General features: G+C 41.7%; 1 protein-coding gene across 8 annotated transcripts in view; it reads left to right on the forward strand.

Annotated features, from left to right (window-relative positions):
- map4k3a (mitogen-activated protein kinase kinase kinase kinase 3a) overlaps positions 1–27,227 on the forward strand; it is a 215,666-nt gene that overhangs the window by 173,806 nt on the left and 14,633 nt on the right. For all 8 annotated transcript variants that reach the window (XM_048600826.1, XM_048600828.1, XM_048600829.1 and 5 more), the window contains 4 exons: positions 5,996–6,080; positions 6,164–6,243; positions 6,948–7,008; positions 12,882–12,999. In XM_048600826.1, the coding sequence (XP_048456783.1) occupies positions 5,996–6,080; positions 6,164–6,243; positions 6,948–7,008; positions 12,882–12,999 (344 nt within the window). The remainder of the gene's footprint in view (positions 1–5,995; positions 6,081–6,163; positions 6,244–6,947; positions 7,009–12,881; positions 13,000–27,227) is intronic.

Genomic DNA, 27,227 nt, shown 5'->3' on the forward strand with positions numbered 1-27,227 from the left:
CCCCCCCCCCCCCCCCCTCATGACATTCTGGTCTATTTCTCTATCATTCCTAATTCTTCCTCACTCCTCATTGCACTGTGCCATGCAGTTGCAAAAAGTGTAACACTTGCCCTTTCACCTCCTCCCTCTACAATGTCCAAGGCTTAAACTCCCCTTTCAGGTGAAATTGCATTTTACTTGTGCTTCTTTCAATGAAGTCTGCAGGATTCATTGCTGACAAGGCAGTCTCCTTCACATTTGTGAGATTAAATGCAGACTTGGTGACCACTTTGCAGAGCACCTCCAATCTGTCTGTAGGAATGACCCTGACCTCCCAATTGCTTGTCATTTCAGTGAACCATTTTGCTCACATACTAACATTCCCATGCTGGACCTGCTACAGTGTTTAATTCAACGCAAGCGGATGAAACAACATCTCAAATTCCGCTAGGTACTTTATGTCCTCTAGGACTCAACACATTTGAGTTCAACTTCAGGGAATGACCTGTTCTCCATTTCAGATTACAACCGCAACAACCCCCCTATTCTGACGTGTTTGCTTTTCTCTCAGCAGAGAGAACCCGTTTTGTCCTTTTCACACCTATTTTACCTCTCTATAACTTTTCTTTATCTTATTCGTTTACAGGATGAGGGGCGTCGCTGGCTAGGCAGCATTTATTGCCCATCCCTAATTGCCAAGAAGGCAGTTAAGAGTAAAGCATATTGCTGTGACTCTGGAGTCACATGTAAGCCAGACTGGGTAAAGATGGCAGTTTCCTTCCCTAAAGTACATTAGTGAACCAGATGGGTTTTTCTGACAATTGACAATGGATTCACGGTCATCTCTAGATTCTTAATTTATTGAATTCAAATTCCACCATCTGCCATTTGTTATCTGGGTCTCTGAATTAACGGTGCAGTGATGATACCACTAGGCCATTGCCTCCCCCTCCTCCGTCAGCATTCCCTTCATCCTTTGTTCTGGGCACCATCACCATCTGTTCCTCCTCACTCAGTCCACGCACAGAAAATGCCATTTTCCAGCCCCTTTCAAGTTCTGAAGTAGAGACCTACTAGCCTCTAGAAATAACTCTGTTTCTCTCTCCACAAATACTTAATTCATCGACTTTTTTTTATTTCAGATTTTCAGCATCTGCAGTATTTTGCTTTTATTTTCATAACAATCTGGCTCTGCAGTATAATGAGGGAATGTGTGAACCTGTCCACTTTGGCAGAAAAAATAGAAAGACTTTTGTATTTAAATAGAAAGAGATTGCAGAACTTTATGGTGCACAGTAATCTGAGAGTCCTGCTAAATGAGTCACAAAAATTTAGTATGCAGCTTGTTCTGATTCAGGGTTAGACTATCAAATTTATTTTATGGGCCACTAACTTGTTAATGTAGACACAACTTGAGAACTCAGGTATTTAGCAAGAACATAATAAATAGGAAGAGATGTAGGTTGTTTGGCCAATCGAGCTTGGTCCGTCGTTCAATAAGATCATGGCTGATCCAACATTCCTCAAGTATACTTTTCCTGCATTTTCCCCGTAACCCTTGATTCCCGGACTGATCAAGAATCCATCTATCTCGGCCTTCAATGTTTACAAGGACTCTGCCCCCACAGCACTTTTGTGGTAGAGTCCCAAAGACACTCGATCCTCTGAAAGAAGAATTTGCTCCTCCTTTCACTCTCTGGTCCTAGACTTTCCCATGAGGGGAAACATCTCTCAGCATTTACCCTGATTACCTCTCATTGTCCCAAACTCCAGTGAGTAGAGACTGTTTAACCTTTGCAAATTGGACAGTCTCCAATGCAAATGATACTTTTCCTTAAATAAGGAGATCAATACTGAGCACAGTACTCCAGATGTGGTTGCATGAGCACCTTGTACAGTTGCAGTAATACTTGCCTACTCTTGTACTCGAACCCTGTTCAGATAAGGGCCAACATTCCACTAACTTTCCTGATTACCTGCTGTACTTGTGTGCTGTCTTTGTGTTTTGTATGCAAAAACCCTTAAGTCCCGTTTGTTGCAGCTTTCAGCAGTTTTTCTCTATTTGCCTAGGAAATAAAGCCACAGGATTCCACAGTTTTGAACAAACAGTACTAAACTTTGCAAATTTAGAATTATGGATTGCATTACTGTTCTAACATCCAGAACTAACCTTAGGTAAATACGGACAAGTTGTTCAACACCACACAGAGTGACTCAAATAACAAATAAAGTCAGGACAGATCCATGGATTTCTCATGATCCTTTCAGATGTTTCTGACATTGAGTCATCAAGTCACTTTTTAAAAATTTTACAAGGAATTCCAATTCTTAACAAGATCCATGTTGGAACTCTCTCAAATACAACTCCATGGGAGACTACCTTGATGACTGCTCGTGTTCTAGTACTTCATCCTCTTCTAGGAACTACAATCCTCTAGATTTTTGAAACTGCATTCCAGCACCTACTCACAGGTCCAACTCCAGTTTTTTTTTGTAAAAAGCCAGTGCTGCCCTGCATTTCTTGAGCTCTAATCTTGCTCTGTTCCACCAAGCAAATATTGCTTTGGGCTACTTTCACCCAGTTCTCTGCATTACTGAATTATTCATCTAAAAAGGGCCTCCTCCATGCTCTGATAACTCCCAGGAATTTTCCTGAGCCCTGAACTGAACACTTAGATATGTCCACTGACTCCCAAAGCTTCTCCAGATTCCTAACTACTTGGATCCTTCTACAGCAGTAATATTTTGGGATGGAATCTCTTCTTGCTGTTCCTAAATACCTCATTAACCAGTTGCCCCAGGTAGCAACCCACTCCTGCAACTGCCTCTGTCCATTTCACTATTCAATAACTCTTGAACTGTTCTGAGTGACCTACTAAAAGCCTGTGTTCCTTTTTTTTTTTATCTGCCACTGTACAGACCTGAAGAGGCGTGGTGGTGATTTGTGGAATTAGAAGTCAGTGCATTCACACACCAGTTGGCTGTGGAGACCCTATTGTAGTTGGTTGGCTCGCTGAGCTGGTTCGTTGTTTCGCAGATGTTTCGTTACCGTGCTTGGTAACATTATCGGTGCAGCCTCCGATGCAGTGCCGTTGTGTTTTCCCGCCTGTTATTTAAACTCTGGAGTCCGTTGAGCTGAATTACCTCACTTCCGGTTTTCCTTCACAGTGGAATGTAAATGGGGTCGAGCTCTAGTGTTTGTTGATGGCCTTCTTCGTGGAGTACCAGGCTTCTAGGAATTCTTGTGCTTGCCTATGCTTTGATTGTCCCAGGATCTTTGTGTTGTCCCAGTCAAATTGGTGATTCCGCTTCTCCATGTGGATAGAGATGAGTGAGTATTGGTCATGTCTTTTTGTAGCCAATTGATGTACGTGTACCCTTGTTAATTTCCTTCCTGTTTGTCTGGTGTAATGTTTGTCATAGTCTCTGTAGGGAATCTTGTTTATGACATTGGTCCTGTTCATAGTGGGTAGTGGGTCTTTGGTTTGGGTGAGCAGATGTCGTAGAGTTGATGTGGGTTTGTGTGCTAGTCTGATGCCTAGTGGTGGTAGAAGTCTTGTGGTCAGTTCAGATGTGTTCCTGATGTAAGGTAGCGTGATGAGTGTGTCGGGGCGTGTAGTATCTTCCTGGTGTTGTTTGAGTAATAGGCATCTTTTGACCCAGTTTTTCGGGTATCCATTGTCTCTGAATACCTGGAAGAGGTACTCTTCTTCTTGGCATAGCTCTGTGTTGCTGCAATGTGTTGTTGCCCGTTTAAATAATGTTCTCCTGCAACTTCGTTTGTGTGTGTTAGGGTGGTTGCTGTTGAAATTCAGTACTTGATCAGTGTGTGTGGCTTTCCTGTGTACCTTTGTTAGGAATTCTCCATTTTGTCCTGCACTCTACCATGACATCCAGGTATTCCGAGACAATGGATACACTCCACTGCAAAGGAAAACCGGAAGTGAGGTAATCCAGTTCAACGGACACCAGAGTTTAAATAACAGGTGGGAAAACACAACAGTGCTTCATCGGAGGCTGCACTGATGCTACCGAGCATGGTAACGAAACATCTGCGAAACAACGAACCAGCTCGGCGAGCCAACCAACTACAACATCCAAAATCCGAGCTACAAATCTACTCTAAAACCTTAAGAGACCCTATAACAGTGCAGTTTAGAGGGAACATTGTTGGAAACCTTGTGACAAGTTCTGCAGTTATTCCCTGGTAGGATTAAATGCAGCCTTTTGAACAGTTGACTTTTGCAAACAATGGAACACCCTGTCCCCAAGAATGTTAGGCTATTTACGTTTGCTGATTTAAACAGTACAAATGAATATTAAAAAAAAAACTCAATTGCATTGCAAGGTACAGCAAGCTAGAATTGAGAGGTTTCAATTGGATATTAGTCTTTATCTTGTAACCTGGGACTGGGACTGGGACTGCAAGCAGAATGTTAAAATGTAGAGTAATTTTCAAGTCGAGTGGCCTTGGTCTTCAAAGGGACTTGAAAGCATTTCAGGATTAAGACTACTTTTTGGCATGAGAGAACAAGCCAAGATTTTGAAAATCAGCAATGGAAATGGAAAGGGTGCAGATTTCAATTGGAGGTTTGAGAAAATAAAGAACATTGAGATAGAAATAAACACGTGTGTGTCCATTAAGGAGCTGATAATTGTTGATTAGCTTTGAGAGGCATGAAGAAATCTGTCCTTCAAGATTTTGATTAATATGAGTTGGATTTCCTTCCTGAGGGAGAGCAAGATGTGATCCATTGTTTTGTTTTGAAAGGACTGGAAGTTGTTTGGACCAAGGGTTGTGATCCGATGGAACATGGAATTTAATTGACTGCAAAAAGATTGGATTATGGTTGAAGAAGGCAGTTTAGGCAGGGGAGATCTTATAGAAACATATAAGATTATGAAGGGAATAGATAAGGTGGAGGCAGAGAGGTTGTTTCCACTAGCAGGTGAAACTAGGACTAGGGGGCCTAGCCTCAAAATAAAGGGAAGCAGATGTTGGACTGAGGTCAGGAGGAACTTCTTCACCCAAAGGGTTGTGAATCTGTGGAATTCCCTGCCCAGTGAAGCGGTTGAAGCTACCTCACTGAATGTGTTTAAGGCAAGACGAGATAAATTTTTGAACAGTAAAGGAATTAAGGGTTATGGTGTGCGGGCGGGTAAGTGGAGCTGAGTCTCAAAAAGGTCAGCCATGATCTTATTGAATGGCGGGGCAGGCTCGAGGGGCTGGATGGCCTATTCCTGCTCCTAGTTCTTATGTTCTTTATGAGGAGGAGGAACAGGACAATTTAAATGTAAAAAGACGTGAAGGATGACTATAAATGAGAAACCCTTGAACGCTGCTTTAATAAAAGTTCATGTAATAGCAAATGACAAAACACAAGGTATTAGTCCAGAATCTGCAGATTCTGACAGTAATAAAAAATCATCAAAATGTATATCATTTCTAAAGAAATTACAAAATTTGATGCGAAATAAGCAAGTTTTAAATGGGAATATAGTTCATATTATTTTGTTCTGATTTTTTTAGGTGGTAATACCACATTATCAAATAAATTTGCAGCCAGAAAAGGTAAAAGCTGGAAGTAGGCGTTGTAGGAATCCAAATACAGAAGTGATCATTTAACCAGTAACATGCTGTAATGCATAGTCCTAGCATGGTGGATGAGAATTAAACAACACTAATTGCAAAAGACTTTTGCCGTGATTGTGGTTTTAAAAAATTCCAATTTCACATTTCTTATCATTGCTGTGATAATTGTAAAATTAAACAGCGTGATTGCTATTTAAAAAGTTGTGCATTATTTATTGTGGTATTTCTTTGTGAAATGTTTGATTTTATTAAGTAAAAAAGGAACAAATTCGGCAAAATAGCCCTTCTATAGGGATTAAACAGCCCTGCTCCCATTGAAAAGAGAATGTCTACTGGTGGTTTTTTTTTATTTTGCAATCCTATTATGTAAAGTAACCAATGCAGTGCTATTTTAAGTAATTTCAAATTTTTTTTGTTGTTCAGATGGGTGCTTGTTTCTCTAAGGTTTTCAATGGTTGCCCTTTGAAAATTCACTGTGCAACATCATGGATTAATCCAGACACGAGAGGTAATTGTTGTTTCTGGAACAAAAATTAGAAGTTTTTGTCCTTTTGCTTTTTAATTTAGTTATTTAATGTTTTCTCCCTTTAGATCAGTACCTCATATTTGGTGCTGAAGAAGGCATTTACACTTTAAACCTTAATGAATTACATGAAACATCAATGGAGCAGGTAAAGTTCATTCTTTTTCTTAGTTTAATTATTCCAAATAATGCTTAATATTTTAACTCACCCCTCCCACTCCCTGGGTGACATGTCCATCCTGGGTGGCCTACAGTGTCACAATGACACCACCCGCAAACTGGAGGAGCAACATCTCATATTCCGCCTCAGGAGCCTGCAGCCCAATGGCCTAAGCATGAAATTCACCAGTTTCAAATCTCCCCATTCCTGGCCTCATCCCTGCCTCCTTGACCTGACACAGCCTGTTCATCTTCTGTCCCACCTATCCGCCCCACCCGTCCCACTAACCAATCCCCACTACTCCCTATCTGCGTTTACCTATCACTATCCCACCTACCTTTCCCAGCCTCACCCTCTTCTCTCTATTTTCGAGCTCCCTTCCTCCTCCCCATTTCTGAAGAAGGTTTCCGAACCAAAAACGTCAACTTTCCTGCTCTTCTGATGCTGCCTGGCCTGCTGTGTTGTCTTTGACTCCAGCATCTGCAGTTCTTGCTATCTTAATATTTAATTCCTTGCTTATATCAATGAAAATATGTTGATGTACTTTGCAGAGTCCTACTTGAAAATTAAACTGTGTATTCAAATAGATCACAAACAAATTAGCTTGCTTTTCTGAGGGGAGAAGTACATCCTTTACAGCTTAATCTTTAAACTGCTCAATGTATTTCATCGTAAGTTTGTTTTTATTTTAGCTTGTCCAAAGAAGGTGTTCATGGCTGTATGTGATGAACAATGCATTGCTTTCAATATCTGGTAAGTCCCATAAAACTTTTTGATATCTGAAATCATGTAAACCACTTCAACAGTTATTTTGTATGAGACACAAAAGAAGTTTCTTTGCAACATAAAGAGTTTTATACAACTTGTATGTAGTATTTTACAAGATATACTCTTACTTTAAGATCTAGTTATAGTCGTTATGGGCCAGAACGAGGTCATTTGGTCCATTGAGTCCATGCGGGCTCTGGGTGGAGTAACCCTTTCAGTCCCGTTCCTCTCTTGTATTCCGTTTGGCCCTACAAGTTAATTTCCCGAAGTGCCTTTGCAATTTTCTTTTGAAATAATTTGATCATTTTGGTTTACGCTACCTTTGTAGTCATGAGTTTGGAGTCATCACGACTAAGTGCTTAGAAAGTTGATATCTTTCTCATCTTCACTGTATCTCTTATCCAGAATCTTAAATCTGTGTCCCTAATCCTTATACCAATAGTTAATGGGAACAACCTTTTTTTTTGTCTAACCTATCTAACTGGTTATAATTTTGTACACCTCTATCAAATTGTCTCTCATCTACCTTTCTCAAAGAAGTCCAATGCCAGCTACTCCAGCCTAAACTTGTGGATAACGTCCCTGGAATTGTTCTGTTAAATTTCCCTTGCAGCATCTCAGGCACCTTCACATTCTTCAAGTGTGATGATCAGAACATGGTGTAATGTGATATTTCAATCCTAACCAGAGATTTATGAATGTTCAGCATATTTGCTTGATACTTGATATCTATAAATTCCAAGGTCCCATAAGCTTTGCTAACTGTTCTCTCCACTTTAGGAGATCTATGCACATGAATCCCCAAGTGTCTCCGTCCCTGCACACAATTCAGAACTGCATAATTAATTATAAATTACCTCTTTTTTTCATTCTAAAATCAAAATCACTCTTATCTGTATTAAATTCCATCTGCACTTGTCTTCCCATTCTGCTAGCCCATCTATGTACTGTTGCAATTGATCTCATCCTCACTGGTTGCATCTCTATAGTTGATATTATCTACAGTTGTTACTTGTAACGTGTAGATATAGATATTTTATATATACACATTATTGAAAGTAGTAATGGTTCTAGCACTGACCTTTTGGGGAGCACTATTTAGCTATCTGTCAACTGGTCTGGAAAACAACCAGATTAACATCCTTAATAGGATGAGGGGCAACCTGATAGAAGTTTACAAAATCATGAGAGGCATGGATAGAATGGATAGTTAGAGTCCTTTTCCCAATGTAGAAATGTCAGTTACTAGGGGACATAGGTTTAAAGTGAAAGAAGGTAAGTGTAAAGGAGATGAAAGAGGCAAGTTTATACGTAGTGGATGGTAAGTGCCAGGAATGCACTGCCAGAGATAGTGGAGGAGGCAGATAGAAAACAGTGTTTAAGAGACAGACATACGAATGGGCAGGGATTAAAGGAATTCGGACTGCATAGAGGCAAAAGGTTTTTAGTTTAGAAAGGCATCATGTGTTGGCACAGTCATGCTGGGCCAAAGAGCCTGTGCTACATTGTTTTTTGTTCTCTATTCTTTGTTCTTTGAATATTCTCATAAAATAGGAAAGGAGGACAAACAAATCCAGAGTTTCCTGAATGACAAACGGGTAGAAATTAATATTAGAAAGAAAAAGTGTGCTTATGACAGATGTAAGGCAGAAAATACACTGAAGGCTTGGGGGGAGGTGAAAAAGGAAATAAGAGAAGCAAAAAGGAATTATGAGAAAAGGTGTCCCAAAGTTTTCTGTGGGCATATAAATAGTAAAAGGCAGTGAAAGGAGTAGCAGGGCCAGTTAGAGACCAGAAAGAGATTTACACCTGGGAGCAGGAGAGATGGCTGTGTAGTTAAATTATTTTTATTCACTTGTGGGACATCACTGGCTGGACCAATAATTCTTGCCCATCTCTAGTTGCCTTTGAGAAAGTGGTTGTGAACTGCCTCCTTAAACTGCTGCAGATGATTAGACTATTTCTCATTGGAGATGGTCATTGCCTGACATTTGTGTGGTGTGAATGCTACTTGCCACTTATCAGTCCAATGTTGGTTATTGTCCAGATCTTGCTGTGTTTGGACATGAACTGCTGAGAAATGTGAGCATTCACAAATGGTGCTGAACATTATGTAATTGTCAGTGAACTTCCCCACTCCTGACTTCAAAGTCATAGAATCATAGAGTTAACAGCATGTTTGTGCTGATCAGACATCCCAATCTGACGTAGTCCCATTTGCCAGCATTTGGCCCATGTCTCTCTTAAACCCTTCCTATTCATATACTCATCCAGATGCCTTTGAAATGTTGTAATTGTACCAACCTCCACCACTTCCTCTGGCAGCTTGTTCCATACACACTCCACCCTCTGCATGAAAAAGTTACCCCTCACGTCCTTTTAAATCTTCCCCCCTCTCACCTTAAACCCAAGCACTCTAATATTGGACTTCCACCCACCCCCCACCCCAAGACAAAGATCTTGACTGTTCACCTCATCTATGCTCCTCATGATTTTATAGACCTCTATAAGGTCACCCTTCAGCCTCCAATGCTCCAGGGAAATATGTGTAAGCCTATCCCTGTAACTCAAACCCTCCAGTCCTGGTAACATGCTTGTAAATCTTTTCTGCGTCCTGTCAAATTTAACAATATCTTTCTTATAGAAGGGCGACCAGAATTGTATGTAGTATTCTAAAAGTGGCCTCACTAATGTCTTGTACAACCACAACATGACGTCCCAGCTCCTATACTCAGTGTTCTGGCCAATGAAAGCAAGGGTGCCAATCACCATCTTCACAACCTTTTTCACCACCCTACCTCCCTACGACTCTACTTTCAAGGAGCTGTGCACCTGCACCCCTAGGTCTCTTTGTTTGGCAGCACTCCCCAGGGCCCTACCATTAACTGTACAAGTCCTCCCCTGGTTAGCCTTACCAAAATGCAATACCTCACATTTATCTAAATTAAACTCCAACTGCCACTCATGGGCCCATCTGATCAAGGTCCCATTGTACTCTACTACGCTCCACTACACCACCTATTTTATGATAGAGGGAAGTTCGTTGATGAAGCAACTGAAATTGATGGGACCTGGGGCACTACCCTGAGCAACTTCTGTAGTGATGTCCTAGGTCTGAGGTTACTGACCTCTGACAACCACTGAACCCTAATACCCATTGACTGCAGATTTGCTAGGGCTTCTTGATGCCGCACTCTGTCAAATGCAGTCTTGATGTGAAGAGCTGCAATACTGACTTCGTGTCTGGAATTCGGCTTTTTTGTCCACATTTGAACCAAGGCTCCAAAGAGGTCAGGAACTGAGTGGCCTTGATGGAAACCAAACTGGAACCCATAGTGAGCAGATTATTGCTGAGCAGATGCTGCCAGATAGCTGTGTTAATGACACTTTCCACACTAAGAATCGAGATTAGACTAATGGGACAGTAATTGGCTAAGTTAAATTTGTCCTGTTTTCTGTGTATAGCGCATATCTGAACAATTTTTCACATTGTCGGGTAGATACCACTGCTTGAGCTGTACTAGAACATCTTGGCCAAGGGTGTGGTAAGTTCTGGAGCACAAGTCTTCGGTACTATTGCCAGAATGGTGTCAGGCTTTTGCAGTGTCTCCCAACAGTTTCTTGATATCATGTTGAGTGAATCAAATTGGCTGAAGACTGGCATCTATGATGTTGTGGACCTCTGAAGAGGCCGAGATGGATCATCCACTCAGTGCTTCATGAGACAGACTAGTGATGATGGTTTAACCAGGTGAGGGGAAATGTTGAGAAGTGGGATCTTCGTGGTGACCTTAGCCAATGTGGGAGTTGAATCCATATAGTTGGTGTCATTCTGCATTGTAAACCAGCCAACTAAGCTAAGCGATTCTTGGTTGGTAGTCGTGCTACTGAACCACTCTTGCTGGTGGTGGACATTGAAGTCCTCTGCCCAGAGCGCATCGTCCATGTTTCCTCCAAGTAACATTTAACACAGGAGTACAGATTTGTACCACTGACTGTTCAATTTCAGTTCAATCAGCAGGAGATTTTCTTCCCCGTGTTTTACCTGAGGTCATGCGACTTCATGGTGTTTGGAATCGGTGTTGAGGACTTCCAGGGTAACTCCCTATCAACTGTATACCACTGTGCCACCAGCTCTGCTGGGTTTATCATGCTGGTAGAACAGGACATGTCAGGATTTGTGATAGTGTTGTGTGGGACGTTGTGTATAGTGTATGATTCCATGAGTCTGGTTGAGTTGGGCTGTTGCTTGACAAGTTTGTTAGACCATTCACCCAATGTAGATGCTAGCTCCCAGTTAGTAAGGACTTTGCACGGTCACTAGGGCTGTGTTCGCTGATGTCATTTCCATTGTTTTGGTTGATGCCATGTAGTCTCTCAGGTTTCATTGGTGTTTGGAAACTTTCTGATGGTTGATACAACTGAGTTGCTTGCTAACAGTTTCAGCAGGCAGGTGAGAATCAACTACATTGCTGGAGTCATATGTCAGCCAAATCAAGTGAGGATGAAAGTTTTCCTTCACTAAATACTCTAAAGTAAGTGGAATGAAAGAGAGTGGATGACTGCCTTCCAGAGCGTCAGCCCTTGACCATTGACTGCACTGCTACAAATGATTTCTTTATTTTTATTCTTTATTCAGTCACGGGATGAGGGCATTGCTGACCAGGCAGCATTAATTGCCCAGAGGGCAGTTTAGAGTCAACCACATTGCTGTGGGTCTAGAGTCACATGTAGGCCAGACCAGGCAAGGATGGCAGTTTCCTTCCCTAAAGGACATTAGCGAACCAGACGGGTTTTTCTGACAATCAGCAATGGTTCCATGGTCATCGTTAGATTCTTAATTCCATATATTTTATTGAATTCCAATTCCACCATCTGCTGTGGCGGGATTCGAACCTGGGTCCCCAGAACGTTATCTGGATCTCTGGATTAACAGTCCAGTGATAATACCACTAGGCCATTGCCTCCCCTCAATGATGGAGCAGTTAAAATCTGAATGAACGAGTGGCCAGAATTGGAGAAGTGCAAATATCTTGGCAGATAGGCTGGAATAGGTTTTTAAAATGTTCATAATTAGGACACTGTAAAGGGCATGTGATTTGTTCCTGGCTTTTCATTTAAGGAACATTTTTGTTGATTCCAGGCTGGATATTTCAAGGGCAGTTTTCTTTGTGTACCAGTTGTAGAAGTCATGTAAAATAATTACAATGCATGGACGTTTCCGCTCCTTTGAGCAGGATGGGACCAACTCTTACACCACTTCAGCTCCTTAAGAATTTTGTTTGGAGCTCAGGGACACTTCTGACTTGCATTGCCTCTGCCAGGTCGCTTTGCATACACAATGACGCATCTTATGATAATGATAATGTTTATGTTTATGTGAGATCAGTTTAAGATCACACCCACCTTTCTTGGTAGCACGTTCTGTGCACTTGTGCTAACAAGAATCTCCAGGAGCAGCGGGTGCATGGGAATCCATCATCTCCAAGTTCCTTTCCAAACTTCCCTCAAAGTTGCACATCGTGCTGATTTGAACATGTACTATTGCATTTTCATTGTACCGCATCAAAGATCTGACATCCCTATCTTTCTACTATTTTTGGAAGCACTTTTGGATGCAACTTTTCAAGAAGAAGCCCACTTCCAAATGATCACAATGAAAAACCTACCTACACCGCCACATAATAATTGACAATCACAAGGGTCAAGGAGTAAATGGAATTAATTCAAAAATAAATATACAAACCAAGAATTCCTTATCGAGCAATGTCTAGTTATCTGATGAAATGAGTGGATGAAATTTGATTTTTCAAATCATATAGTATGCCTGAACAGTGTTTTCTTTTACTTTTTTTTAGGAAAAGCTTCCCAATTGTACTCTCACAATTTGTTGGGTCTTTTTGAGTATGCCAGACAAATGCAAAAATTGCCTGTATCTATTCCTGCATATAGACTTCCTGACAGAATACTTCCAAGGTAAGAGAAGATTCTTTCATACCCAGAGTTATGGGTACAGTCAGAAATTGAAATACTGAAATAAAATGCAATGATATAAAATGCAAATCTATGTATGTAGTTGAGTTATTCAATAGCTTCAGTGTTAGATTTTTTAAAAATTGTGAAATCAAAGTTGTTGGAATAATGCTGCAGGATATTTTGGGAATTACAATTGGTTAAATTGGATCTTTTCTAAGCAGTCAAGTAAACATACTCATGAATAATAAAAATAAGACATTTATTTGTGGGAGCTCTGGGTAACTGCCTGTGCCTGATGCAAGACAATCAAGACACACGCTCCAGTTTCTCACTTTTCCATACAAAAGTATGAGTACACCCATACAGAGTTTAAGATTTATCACTCCACCTGGATCCCACCTTTGCCAAAACCAACTTGTTTAGATCTTGAGGTCACTTCACTGTTCTGCCCAACCAGCAAAGCTATGTGGATTCCTGTGTTACATTCTAATCTTTACAAAAGTGCAATCACCAAGGTTAAATAAAAAGGAAAGGAAGTCTTGTAGGTATAGAAGTAGTGACGGAGTGAAGTCAGAATTGGAGTTTGCATATCATAAGAGGAAGGACGAACTGTGGGAGAGCCAATGAGTTTCACAATTTTGAGATGGTTTCTTTCAGCATAATGATGTAGGTCAGAGGAAATGTTTACTTGAATGCATTTGCAGTTTTAAGGGAAATGAGAGGAAAGTTTAAATGATAACAATAAAACAGAAGAGGCATGGTTAAAGCTCCACATTACAGATGTGTTTGCATCATTGTATGAGCTCACGGACTGGTAGGATATGGATTTGAATCCAGAGTCACCAGTTATGTAATTTTAATTCACTGGCTGGCTAGCATTTATTGTCCATCCCTAGTAAAATGTCCACAATTAATCACTAGATGGAAACCAGGTACAACCGAGTTGTTATAGTGGATAACTTTAACTTCCCCAATAGTGACTGGGACTCCCTTAGAGCAAGAGGCTTAGACAGGGCAGAATTTGTAAAGTGCATCCAAGAGGATTTCTTGAAACAGTATGTGGACAGTCCAACTAGAGGAGGTGCCATTTTAAACTAACTGGCTAATGAGCCTAGCCAGGTGACTGACCTTGCATTGGGAAAGCATTTTGAAAACTGTGATCGCGACTCCTTAAGTTTTAAGATAGCTGTAAATTAGGCTAAGTCAGGATCTTGTGGGAAAGTACTAAATGCGGAAGGGCAAGCTGTCAGTGCTATGCAAGGAGCGAGGGAGTATTAATTGGGAGGAGCTGTTATTAGACAAGTCCACATTTGACACATGGGAATTATTTAAAGACCTGCTGATGAGAGTTCAGGACCGGCGTTTCCAGCAAGGAGGAAGGACAAGAGGGGCAAGGTACGGGACCCTTGGATAATGAGGGAGGTTGCAAATTTAGTCAACCGGTAAAAAAGAAGCATGTGTAAGGTCTAGGAAGCTAAAATCAGACAGGGCCTGTGAGGAATATAAAGAAAGCAGGAAAGAACTCAGAGGGAATTAGGCGAGTAAGAAGGGGCCATGAAACGACCTCGGCAGGGTTAAAGAGAATCCCAAGGCATTCTATACATACATGAAAAACACGAGGATAACTAGGGAGAAGGTAGGTCTGCTCAAGGATAAAGGAGGGAGGTTGTGCTTAGAGGCAGAGGGTGTGGGTGAGATCCTAAATGTCGGTATTCACCCAGGAGGAGGATATGGAGGATGGTGAGATTAGTGTGGCGCATGCTAATATGCTAGAGCATTTTGAGATCAAGAAAGAAGTGGTGTTGGGTCTCTTGAAGAGCGTTAAGGTAAATAAGATGCAGGGCCAGTTGGTATCTACCCCACATTAAGAGAGGAGATTGCTGGTGCCTTTGTATCTTTATTAGCCACTGGAGAGGTCATGGAGGACTGGCGAGTAGCTAGTGTTGTTCCTCTGTACATGAAGGGAAATATAGATAATCCAAGAAACTCTAGACTGGTGAGTCTCACATTGGTGGTTGGGGAACCAATTGGAGAGAATTCATAGGGCTCGGATTTACGCACATTTGGAAATGCTTGGCCTATTTAGGAACAGTCAGCATGGCTTTGTGCAGGGCAGGTCATGTCTTACTAATTTGATTGAATTTTTTGAGATGTCGCTGTGATCAATGACGGCAGTGCAGTGGATATTGCCTGCATGGATTTTAGTGAGGCTTTTGACAAGGTCCCTCATGGTAGACCCATCCAGAAGATTAAGATACATTAGGATACACAGTGACTTGGCTGCATGGATTCAGAATTAGCCTGCCCAAAGAAGGTTTAGGGTAGTGGTGGAAGGGTGTTTTTCAGGCTGGAGGTCCGTGACTACTGGTATTCCTCAGGGATCCATACTGGGATCTCTGCTGCTTGTGATATAATGACTTGGATGAAAATTTAGATGGGTGGGTTAGTGAGTTTGGAGACAATGCAAAGATCAGTGGAGTTTTGGATAGCATAGAAGGTTGTCAAAGGATATAGTGGGATATAGATCAGTTGAAAATATGAGCGGAGAAATGGCAGATGGAGTTTAATCCAGGTAAGTGTGAGCTGCTGCCAGATCAAATATTAAGGAAAAGTGTACAGTTAATGGCAGGAGCCTGAACAGCATTGATGTACAGAGGGATCTTGGGGTTCAAGTCCAAAGCTCCCTGAAAGTGGCCACACAAGTAGGGTGGTAAAGAAGGCGTATGGCACGCTTTCCTTTATTGGTCAGTGAACTGAGTACAGAAGTCAGGATGTCATGTTGCAGCTTTATAAGACTTTGGTTAGCCACATTTAGAGTATTGCATTCAATTCTGGTCACCACATTACAGGAAGGATATGGAGGCTTTGGAGAGGGTGCAGAAGAGGTTTGCCTATATGCTGCCTAGCTATAAGGAGAGGCTAGTATAACTCGGATTGTTTTCTCTAGAGTGGCGGAGGCTGAGGGGAGACTTGACAGAAGTCTATAAAATAATGAGATGCATAGATAGGATTGATGGTCAGAATATTTTTCCCAGAGTTGAAATATCTGATACTAACCGGCATGCATTTTAGGTGAGAGAGGGAAAATTCAAAGGAGATATGAGGGGCAAATATTTCACGTGGAGAGTGGTAGGCATCTAGAACATGCTGCCAGGGGTATTGGTGAAGGCAGATACAAGAGGGGCATTTAAGGGGCTTTTAGATAAGCACATGAATATAAAAGGAGTGGAGGGATATGAACCATGGGCAGGCAGAAGGGATTAGTTTAATTTTGGTGTCATTTTTTGGCACAAAATCATGGGCTAAAGGGTCCGTTCCTGTGCAGTACTGTTCTGGGTTCCCCTTGGTTTAATCAGGAGCGAACTCAGAAGCAAGGTACGTTGGCAGGTGGCAGAAAGAAAGCTGCTTGCCTCCATTCAAGTTGAAAAAGGTGCTCTAAAGATGATTAATACATTGTCTTTGGGAAATGGGCCATATTGATCACTACATACATCACAAAGGAAAGAAGCTTTCATGTGATGTGGATAACCTGTTTTAAAAGCAATCCACTTCAGTACTTTTTTTTTCCATTTGAAATTAGTACTTTTGTGGGAAAGGCATGTTCTTGCTAGATATTCCTCCCCTTGTTCTAGCCTTTAACTCTAGTTTGTTCTGTATCCCTTCTCTGAGCAATCTTTTCCATTAAGCCCATCTCCTGTTCCCTCAACCCATTTTAAAGGGAGATGGTCACAGTGATATTGACACTGGAATAGTAATGTAGAGGTCCAGGCTAATGATCTTGATTCAGTTCCACCCTGGCAGTAATGGATTTAAAATTAATTAATAAAATATGGAGTTGAAAACTCATCAGTAATGGTGACTATGAGAACTATCATTGTTATAAATACCCATCATTTCCCAGTCTGGCATATAAGTGAATCCAGACTCTCAACATTGTAGTTGACTCTTAACTGTGTCCTGAAATGGTCTAGTGAGCCAAAGAGTTCAATAATTAGGGATGGGCAACAGTTGCTGGTCTTGCCAGCGATATCCGCATCCCATGAAAGAATAAAGAAAGAGAAAATCCCACTAAAACATTGGATTACCCAAATTCCCTTCTTGGGTTCCATGTTAGTTATTATTGCCAGCTCTCTGAAAGAGCAATTCAACTGTCCCCGGTTCTCCACTGTTTGCCAGTAGCCCTAGAAATGTTCATCTTCCTGGATATAGCCAGTTCTCTTTCGTTAGCCACAAATTAATCTGCTTTCACCCCTCTTCCAGATAGTAAATTCTAAATTGTTTCTGTATTAAAAACAATTATTTTCTTATGTCACCTTTGCCAATTGCTTTAGACTTCTTGTCCCATGGATGAATTAAAAAAAACACACCAACCAATGCGTGCACATGCACACACATACGATCTGATTGAGGTCTACAAATTTGTAAGGGGCATAGACAGGGCAGACGGTCGAATAACATTTTCCCTTTGACAGAGGGGTCAGTGACCGGGGCACAGTTTTAAAGAGCAGGTGTCGGCGGAGTTGAAGAAAATCTTTTTTTGCCCCTCAGAGGGTCGTGGGGGTCTGGAACTCACTGTCTGGAAGGTTGGCAGAGATGGGAACCCTCAAAACATGTAAGATTTAGCAAAACTCGGTATCATTATCATTAGTGACCGGGCTGACCTCGTTGCGAGGGACCCATGTGCTGCTTTGGGGCCCTGTGCCAGGTGATGAAGGAACTGACAAGAGGGAATTCATCAATCCACTCATTGTTATACGCATTTGTCAATGACAGTATTGGTAGGAATGATCTTGCAAATGAATGAACTCGTCTTCACACTGAGGTATACTCTCCATTGCGTTGCCTTGCACAATCACTGTGCCAAACGGACTAGATTCAGAACAGATCTCATAACTCAAAACTGGGCAACCATCCAACCAAAAACAGCCCAACCAGGAGCATGTCTATAAAGTAACTGTTTAAACCAATCATTGTGGATGTGGTGTCGTTATGAGGATAACTTTGTTGAATTGGTAACCAAGACTTGGCTTCAATTTCTTCCAAGGTTCAAGGGACACAACCTGCACCACTGAAAGACATTTCCCACTTTTCTGAATGGGTTATTATTATTCATTCACTGGGTGTCGTTTCACTGTCTGGGCAAGCATTTATTGCCTTCAGGACAGCTGGGGTTCAACTGCATTGCTGTGCATCTGGAGTCAAACTGAGTCAGGATGTCAGATTTCCATCCTTAGGGTCATTGGTGAACCAGGTGTTTTTGTTTTAAGACAGTTAACATAGTGGTTACACGGTCACTCTTTATTCCAGATTCAAACCCAAAGCCCTAGAGTTCTGGATGGCCAGTTAGGTGACATTACCACCACACAACGGTCTCTCCTTATTGGTGGCCTTTGGAGCTCAGTGAGCAGGTTGGTGCTGGTGTTTCAGTTGCTGGGACGAGCTCCCCACATTTGATTTGAGGATTAGTTTCTGGTGGAATAGTTCCCACCCAGTGACGAGCTGACCTAGTGCTCAGGAGAAGATACAGATGAAAATCAGTGGAATAGCATGGGGAGTGGTTGGCTCAGAGGCTGTTAGAGTCATAGTGATGTACAGCACGGAAACAGACCCTTTGGTCTAACTTTTCCATGCCGACCGAGATATCCTAAATTAATCGAGTCCCATTTGCCAGCATTTGGCCCATATCCCTCTAAACCCTTCCTATTTGTAAACCCATCCAGATGCCTTTTAAATATTGTAATTGTACCAGCCTCCACCACTTCCTCTGGCAGTTCATTCCATACATGCACCACCCTCTGCGTGAAAAAGTTGCCCCTTAGGTCCCTTTGAAATCTTTCCCCTCTTACTTTAAACCTATGCCCTCTAGTTTTGGACTCCCCCACCCCGGGGAAAAGACCTTGGGTATTTACCCTATCCATGCCCCTCATGATTTTATAAACCTCTACAAGGTCACCCCTCAGCCTCTGCTCCAGGGAAAGTAGCCTATTCATCCTGTCCCTATAGCTCAAACCCTCCAACCCTGGCAACGTCCTTGTAAATCTTTTCTGAACCCTTTCAAGTTTCACAACATCCTTCCTATAGCAGGGAGACCAGAATTGAACATAGTACTCCAAAAGTGGCCTAACCAATGTCCTGCAGAGCAGTAACATGACCTCCCAACTCCTATACTCAATGCACTGACCAATAAAGGCAAGCATACAAACACCGCCTTTGCTATCCTATCTACCTGTGACTCCATTTTCAAGGAGCTCTGAACTTGCACTCCAAGGTCCCTTTGTTCAGCAGCACTCCCCAGGACCTTACCATTTAGTGTATAAGTCTTGCCCTGATTTGCGTTTTGAAAATGCAGCACCTCACATTTATCTAAATTAAACTCCATCTACCACTCCTCAGCCCATATCTGATCAAGATCCCTTTGTAACTCTGAGGTAACCTTCTTCCCTGTCCGTTGCACCTCCATTTTTGGTGTCATTTGTAAACTTGTTAACCATACCTCCTATGTTCACATCCAAATTATTTATATAAATGATGAGAAACAGTGAACCCAACACCGATCCTTGTGGCACACGACTGGTCACAGGCCTCCAGTCTGCAAAGCAACCCTCCACCATCCCCTCTGTCTTCTACCTTGCATCCAGTTCTGTATTCAAATAGCTAGTTCACGCTGTATTCCATGTGATCTAACCTTGCTAACCAGGTAACCATGAGGAATCTTGTCATTTGCCTTGCTGAAGTCCATATAGATCACGTGCTCCACTCTGCCCTTATCAATTAATTCTCTTTGTTACTTCTTCAAGAAACTGAAATTAATGAGACACGATTTCCCACGCACAAAGCCATGTGGACTATCCCTAATCAATCCTTGCCTTTCCAAATACATGTACGTCCTGTCACTCCGGATTCCATCCAACAACTTGTCTACCACTGGTCTATAGTTCCCTGGCTTTTCCTTTTCACCTTTCTTAAATAGTGGCACCATGTTAGCCAACGTCCAGTCTTCCAGCACCTCATCTGTGGCTATCGATGAACTTGATTCTTTCTTTGGGGGAAATTTCAGACCAATACTTGAGCAGCATCCAGACTGTTGGTAGAGTACGGCAGTGGAATGAGTTTGGGATTGACATAACATCAAGCCATCTTATGGTCCACCTCATTGGTCTCTCCGCTCAGTTGAAACTATGGAGAAAATACCAGGGCCACATGGAAAGTGGGTGGATTCACCAGACACCACTTAAACCTCAAGGGGTTGTTTTCATTCACTTACTGGATGTGCAAACTGGAAGAAAACTCAGCATTTATTGCCCATCCGTAGTTGTCCCTTGAGAAGATTGTGGTGAGTTGCTGCCTTGAATTGCTGCAGTCTGTGCGTTGTAGGTAATACATAATGCTCTTAGAAAGGGAATTCCAGGATTTTGACTCCGTGACACTAAAGGATGGTAATATATTTCCAAATCAAGGTGGTGAGTGACTTGGAGAGGAAGTTGCAGGGGTGGTGTTCCACATATCTGCTGCCCTTGTCCTTCTGGATGGAAGTGGTCATAGGTTTATAAAGTGCAGTCTAAGGAACTCTGACAGGGTTTTATAGAGCATATTGTACACGGTGTAGACCATTGCCATTGTGTGTGTCAGTGATGGATGGAATGTGTTGTGATCCCAGCTGATGTTATTACTGGACAATTCAGACCCCAGACTGAAAGCTGGCTTGATAACTCATATCTTGCTGTTCCTTAGTTTGAAACAGCTGGCCTTTCACAAATGTAAAGTCGCAAAGCTGTAGCTCCAGGTTTAGCAATTTATAGCAAAGAAAAAATGAAGATAGAATATACCAAACTATTTACATTGTTTAAAGATTTTGAAACGCCCAACAAAATACAGTCCCAATTATCCCAAAAAAAACCTTTAAAGTCCTCACACCAGAGAGAAATCCCCTCCCGTTCACACATTTAGGGTTTCATTTTACAGTGGTTTAAATATCTGGTCTGAAGAATCTGACAGTCTTTCTGGAGCCTTCATGCAACTGAACTTAAACTTTCTCAGCTTTAACTAACCCTTTTGCAGTTTTATCTTCTGGCCTGGAACCTTTTGACTGACGTTGTCTATATGGACTTCAGCAAGGTATTCGACAAGGTTCTGCATAGTAGACTGGTTAGCAAGATTAGATCACGTGCAATCCAAGGGGAGCTATCCAATTGGAGACAAAATTGGCTTGAAGATAGGAGACAAAGAATGGTGGTAGAGGGTTGTTTTTTGAACTGGAGGCCTGTGACCAGTGGTGCGCTGTGAGGATCAGTGCGGGTCCACTGCTTTTTGTCATTTTCTGTAAATGATTTGGATGTGAATATAGGAGGTATGGTGAGGAAGTTTGCAGATGAGGGCGACTTTTTCATGCAGAAGGTGATGCGCATATGGAACAAACTACCAAAGGAGGTGATGGAGGTGGGTACAGTTACAACATTTTAAAAAGTAGCTGCTTGGGTGCATGAATAGGAGGGGTTTAGAGGGACATGGGCCAAATGCTGGCAAATGGGACTCGTACAGTTTGGGAATCCTGGTCGGCATTGACGAGTTGGACCAAAAGGTCTGTTTACGTGCTTTATGACTCCATGACTGTGTCATCTGGTTTCTGATCCTCCTATTGAGGGGAGTATTTTTTTCTCTATCTAATTTCTCTAGAACCCTCATGATTTTGATCATCTGTATCAAACTTCCTCTCAATCTTCTCTTCAAGGAGAACTACTTCATCATGTCCAAACTATTGAAGTAAATGGAAATAATCCACGTCCCTGAAACTATTTTCCTCTATTCTGCACCTTCTCTAAAGTCTTCCCATCATTCCTACAATGTAGTGCCCAGAATTAGACACAGTGTTGTAGCTGAGGCATTTATAAAAACATTCCTCCTTTGCCTTTGTATTATTTGCTTCGACTTACGAAGTCCAGGATCCAGTATGCCTCTCCTCATTCTTCCTACCAGAGTGTATAACTTGACACTCAATCATTGAATCATAGAATCCCTTCAGTGCAGAAAATGCCATTTGGCCCATTGAGTCCGCATCTGCCCTCCAAAGACTCTCTCACCCAGACCCAGCTCCTTACCCTATCCCCATAACCCTGCATTTACCATTGCTAACCCTCGTAGCCCGTGCATCCCTTCTCCATTATATTTATTCTGCCATAAGTCCCTGATTCTGCCAAAATTGTCTTTTTTAAAATTTCTGTCACAATCGTCTTCATTATACTTCAAAGCTGCATCATCTGCAAACTTAGAAGTTGTATCCTATTCCCCATATCAAAGTTTAAATATATATCGGGAAAAGCAATGGTGCAATGAAGGTGTGTGTTTTCATCTAATATGGTCTGAAAGGATGCCTGAGACCTAGTAGAACAAGGAAACAGGCAGTGGATATATTAATTGAGGGTAAATGGGTCTGAATAGTTGTGTAAGTATGGAGAGCTAATAATTGGTGGGGTGTCAGTTTTATTGAGTCTGTTAACTGAAATAAAGCTCTCAATAAAAGTGTGGACTTGGAATCTGTTCAAAAACATTTATCTTCTCATGTATAACAGTGTTACATTGGTACGAGATTAAACTTGAGGGGAGCATACAAATTGATTGTAAAAGCTTCTAAAGGTATGTGAGGAGAAGAAGATTAGTGAACATAAAGGTAGGTCCCTGATAATCAGAAACAGGAAATTATAACGCGGAACAAAAAGATGGTAGACCAATTAAATACATATTTTGGTCTGTCGTCACAAAAGTTAAATAATGTCTCAAAAATGTTGGGGAACATGCAGTCTAATGAGAGGAGGAATGTAAGGAAATATGTATTAGAAGGGAAGTGGCGTTGGGGAAGTTAAATGGGATTAAAGGCTGATAATTTACATCTTGATAAGGGGGTGCCAGTGGATGTGGTTTACTTGGTCTTTCAGAAAGCTTTTGATAATGTTCTGCCTAAGAGATTAGCAGGTAAAGTTAAAACGTGGGATTGGAGGTAGTGTACGGATATGGTTGGTGGACAAGAAACAAAAGATTAGGAATAAATGGGACATTTCCCAAGTGGCAGCCAGTGACCAGTGAGGTACTGCAGTGTTCAGTGCTTAGATCCCAGCTATATACAATAGTGATTTTGATGAGGGAGCTAAATGCAATATCTCCAAATTTGCAGACAATACAAAGCTGCATTGGAGGGTGAGCTGGGAGGAGGATGTTGAGATACGTCAGTATGATTTGGACAAGTTGAGTGAGTGGGCAAATGCATGGCAGATGAAGTATAATGTGGATAAACGTGTGGTTATCCACTTCAGTAGCAAAAGGAGGAAAGCAAATTATTGTCTGAATGGAAATAGATCATCAAAGGGGGAAGGTGCAGTGAGATCTGGGTGTGTTTGTACACTAGTCACTGAAAGTAAACATGCAGATGATAAGACAAATAGTTTGTCAGCCTTTATAGAGAGAGGATTCAAGTCCAGGAGCAGGGATGTCTTGCTGCAATTATACAGGTCCTTAGTGAGGCCACAGTGGAGTATTGTGTGGAGTTTTGGCCTCCTTATCTGAGGAGGAATGTTCTGGCAATGGAGGGAGCGCAATGAAGGTTCTCCAGACTGATTCCTGGGGTAACAGGACTGATGTATGAGGAGAGACTATATTCACTGGAGTTTAGAAGAATGAGTGGTGTTCTTATATAAAATTGTAACAAGTCTAGACAGGGTAAACGCAAGAACGATGCTCCCGGCGACCAGGGAGTCCAGAACGAGGTCACAGTTTAAGGATATGGGGTAGGTCATTTAGGACTGAGATAGAAATTTCTTCACCCAGACAGTAGGAACATGTGAGATTCTTTGCCACAGAAAGCAGTTGAGGTCTAAACATTGAATAATTTATAATTTCAAGAAGCATTTAGATATAGTTCTTAGGGCTAAAGGGATCAAAGGGTATGGAGAAAAAGTTGGAACTGGGTAATGGATTAGATGATCAGATGAGATCGTATTGAATAGAGGGGTAGGCTCAAAAGGCCAAATGGTCTACTCTTCCTATTGTTTGTGTTTCCCTTACCTGAAATATTATTTTAGGATATAATTGACTAGAAATATATCCATATCTTGGACAGCGTACTTTGTGAAGCAAAATAGACTGGCTACAGAAGGACAAATTGATGGATTTGCAAACAGTATATGCTTCTCAACTGCAGTCACTAAGTCTACAGTGTATTCAAGAAGAGGTCACATGACCCAGTTTGAATATAATAAAGCTGTTGGATTTTAACACAGCCAGAGGGAGAACTTAAAACAAAAACTAAAGAACTGCAGGTGCTGGAAATTAAATCAAATCAAATCAGAAAACTTGGCAGGTCTGGCAGCATCTGTGGAGGAACATCAGAGATTTGGGTTCAGTGACTCCGAGAGAGAACTTGCCTGGAAATTCAGCCTTTGCCCCCTCTTTTTCTCTAAAATCCAGTCCCTCTCCAAGCTAAAAGAGATGAGAATTCACTAGAAGTTCTCATCGTTGCAAGTCAAGTCTTCCTAAAATAATAACATTCTCCTAAAAACTAATTCAATGTCTACAACACTGTCTCCAGGAAAGTCAGCTACAAGTAATCCAGAAAGGCTCCACTGTCTAGTTCATGTGTTAAATGGCTTTGGCTGTAGACCAAAGTTTGAATACTACACAAATAGTTTTTTTTGCCTGTGAGTAAAATACTTTCAAAATAACATTTTCTAGGGTTTTTATTTTTTCGCCAAGTTTCGAGACTGTGTTTGTTATTTTTCAAGAAGGGTAATTGTATGTTTAAATCTTTGTTACCAATCTTTATCTCTTTGCAATGTTTTTGCAATTAACTAGTTCTTCATTTGTTACTTAGAAACTCGGCTGACTTATGTCTGATAATGATCCACATACAGTCTGACATAAATATAATTGGCAGTATCATGTCTTTCTCTCTCTAAATTTGAACTTTGTTATGACCAGTGGAGAAATGGGACAAGGAATGAATCAGTTCACCCTTCCTAACTGGCTTGTAACAGTAGTCCCTGTAGGTTTTTAAGAAAATTTGTAGCTCGGGTTGTGAATGAGGTTTTAGACATGCTCCCCAAGTTGGTGAGTTTGGTTGCAAATGTTTCGTCACCCTGCTAGGTAACATTGTCAGTGCTGAAGCGTTGGTGTTCTGTCCCCGGTTTGCTGGGAGTGTTGGAATTGCTTCCGGTTCTGTTTCTCAGTGGTTTGTACACCAGGGTCTAATTCAATATGTTTGTTGATGCAGTTCCAGTTGGAATACCAGGCCTCCAGGAATTCCCTGGCATGTCTCTGGCTTGTGCGATTATGGATGTGTTGCCCCTGTCGAATTTGTGTGCTTCATTGTCCATATGTAGTGAGTCAAGTGAGAATTAGTCGTGTCTCTCGGTGGCTAGTTGGTGTTCATGTATCTGTATTGTCACTTTTCTTCTGGTTTGGTCTATGTAGTGTTTCTGTAGTCCTTGCATGGTATTTTGTACGTTACCCCAGTTTTGCTGGTTTTGAGTATGCGATCCTTTACATTTGTCAGTAACTGTCATGGGGTGGATGTCAGAGTGTGGGCTACTCTGATACCTAGGGGTCTGAGTAATCTTGTGGTCATCTCTGAAATGTCCTTGATGTACAGTGGGGTGATTAGTGAGTCTGGTTGTGTTGGGTCTTCCTGTTATGGTGTGTCTCGGAGGTCCTGGTGGATTGTGCTTTTCGGGTATCCTTTCCTTTTGAAGACTCCATATAGGTGCTCCTGTTCTACTTTGCGTAGTTCCGGGTTGCTGGCAATGTGTTGTGGCTTGTTTACATAGTGTCCTGATGGAGCTCCGTTTGTGGGTGTTGGGGTGGTTGCTAGTGTAATTGAGTATCTAGTCTGTTTGTCTGGTCTTTCTATACACACTCGTCTGCAGTTACCCATTGTTTTTGCGTTCTACCATATGTCCAGGAAGAGTAGTCGGTTTTCGTTCTCTTCTTTCGTGAATTTTATCATGGTAAGGATGATATTTATGTGTCGGTGGGTTTCTTCTAGTTTTGTGCGTTTGATAATCACAAAGGTGTCATTTACATATTGGACCCAAAGTTTGGGTTGTATAGTGGGGAGCACTGTCTGTTCTAACCTTTGCGTTACTGCTTCTGCAATCAGTCCTGATATTGGGGATCCCATTGGTGTTCCGTTGATTTGTTTGTGTATGCTGTCATTGAAAGTGAAGTGGCTTGCGAGGCGTAGATCTAGTAGTTTCATGGTGGTGTCCTTATTGATGATGATGGTGTCCTACTTGATTCGTCCAGTAGTGTGGTAATTGTTTCTTTGGCTAGGTCGATGTTTATGAATGTAAATAGTGCTGTTACGTCGAAGGATATATCATCATCTCATCCTCTTCTTTCCTCATGTCCTTGATGATGTTCAGGAGTTCTTGGGATGAATGGATGGAGTGGGTAGTGTTGTCCGCTAAGTATTTCAATATCTGTTGTAGTTCTTTGGCAAGTCTATATATTGGTGTGCCTGGCAGTGAGACAGCAGGCCTGAGGACCCCAATGTCTCCGGAGTTTTGTAATTTCTTCAGAGTCATTGTAGTCCGGTTCCTTAACTGTGGTGTCAGGTCTTTTCCCTTCTGTTGGTAGGTATCGGTATTTACTAGTAGTGCGTTAGCTTTCTCCATGTATCAGGTTCTACTGAGGATTACTGTTATGCGTCCTTTGTCCGCTGGTAAGATTACAGTGTTCCTGTCTTTCTTGAGTCTTTCTAGGGCTTTCCTGTCTTCTGTGTTGAATGTGTTTGACTTTCCTTTTTTGCTCAGTATTGGGACTGTCGTCTGTCTGAGGGTCTGTTGTACTTCTTCCGTGAGTCTGTTGTTCTTTAGTATTGATTCCTGGACATAATGGTAGAACGCAAAAACAACGGGGAACTCAGATTAGCATATATAGAAAGACCACACATACAGACTCGATACTCAAGTAACCACCTCAATGCCCACAAACGGAGCTGTATCAGGACAGGATTTAAACAAGCTACAACACATTGCCAGCAACCCGGAACTACGCAAAGTAGAACAGGAGCACTAGAGAAACACTACATAGGCCAAACCAGAAGGAAACTGACAACATGGATACATGAACACCAACCAGCCACCGAGAGACACGACCAATTCTCACTTGACTCACTACACACGGACACTGAGGGACACTAATTTGACTGGGACAACACATCATAATTGCACAAGCCAAACAGA

Source organism: Rhincodon typus, chromosome 9 (genome assembly GCF_021869965.1).
Source record: "Rhincodon typus isolate 14 chromosome 9, sRhiTyp1.1, whole genome shotgun sequence".
Lineage (NCBI taxonomy): Eukaryota > Metazoa > Chordata > Chondrichthyes > Orectolobiformes > Rhincodontidae > Rhincodon > Rhincodon typus.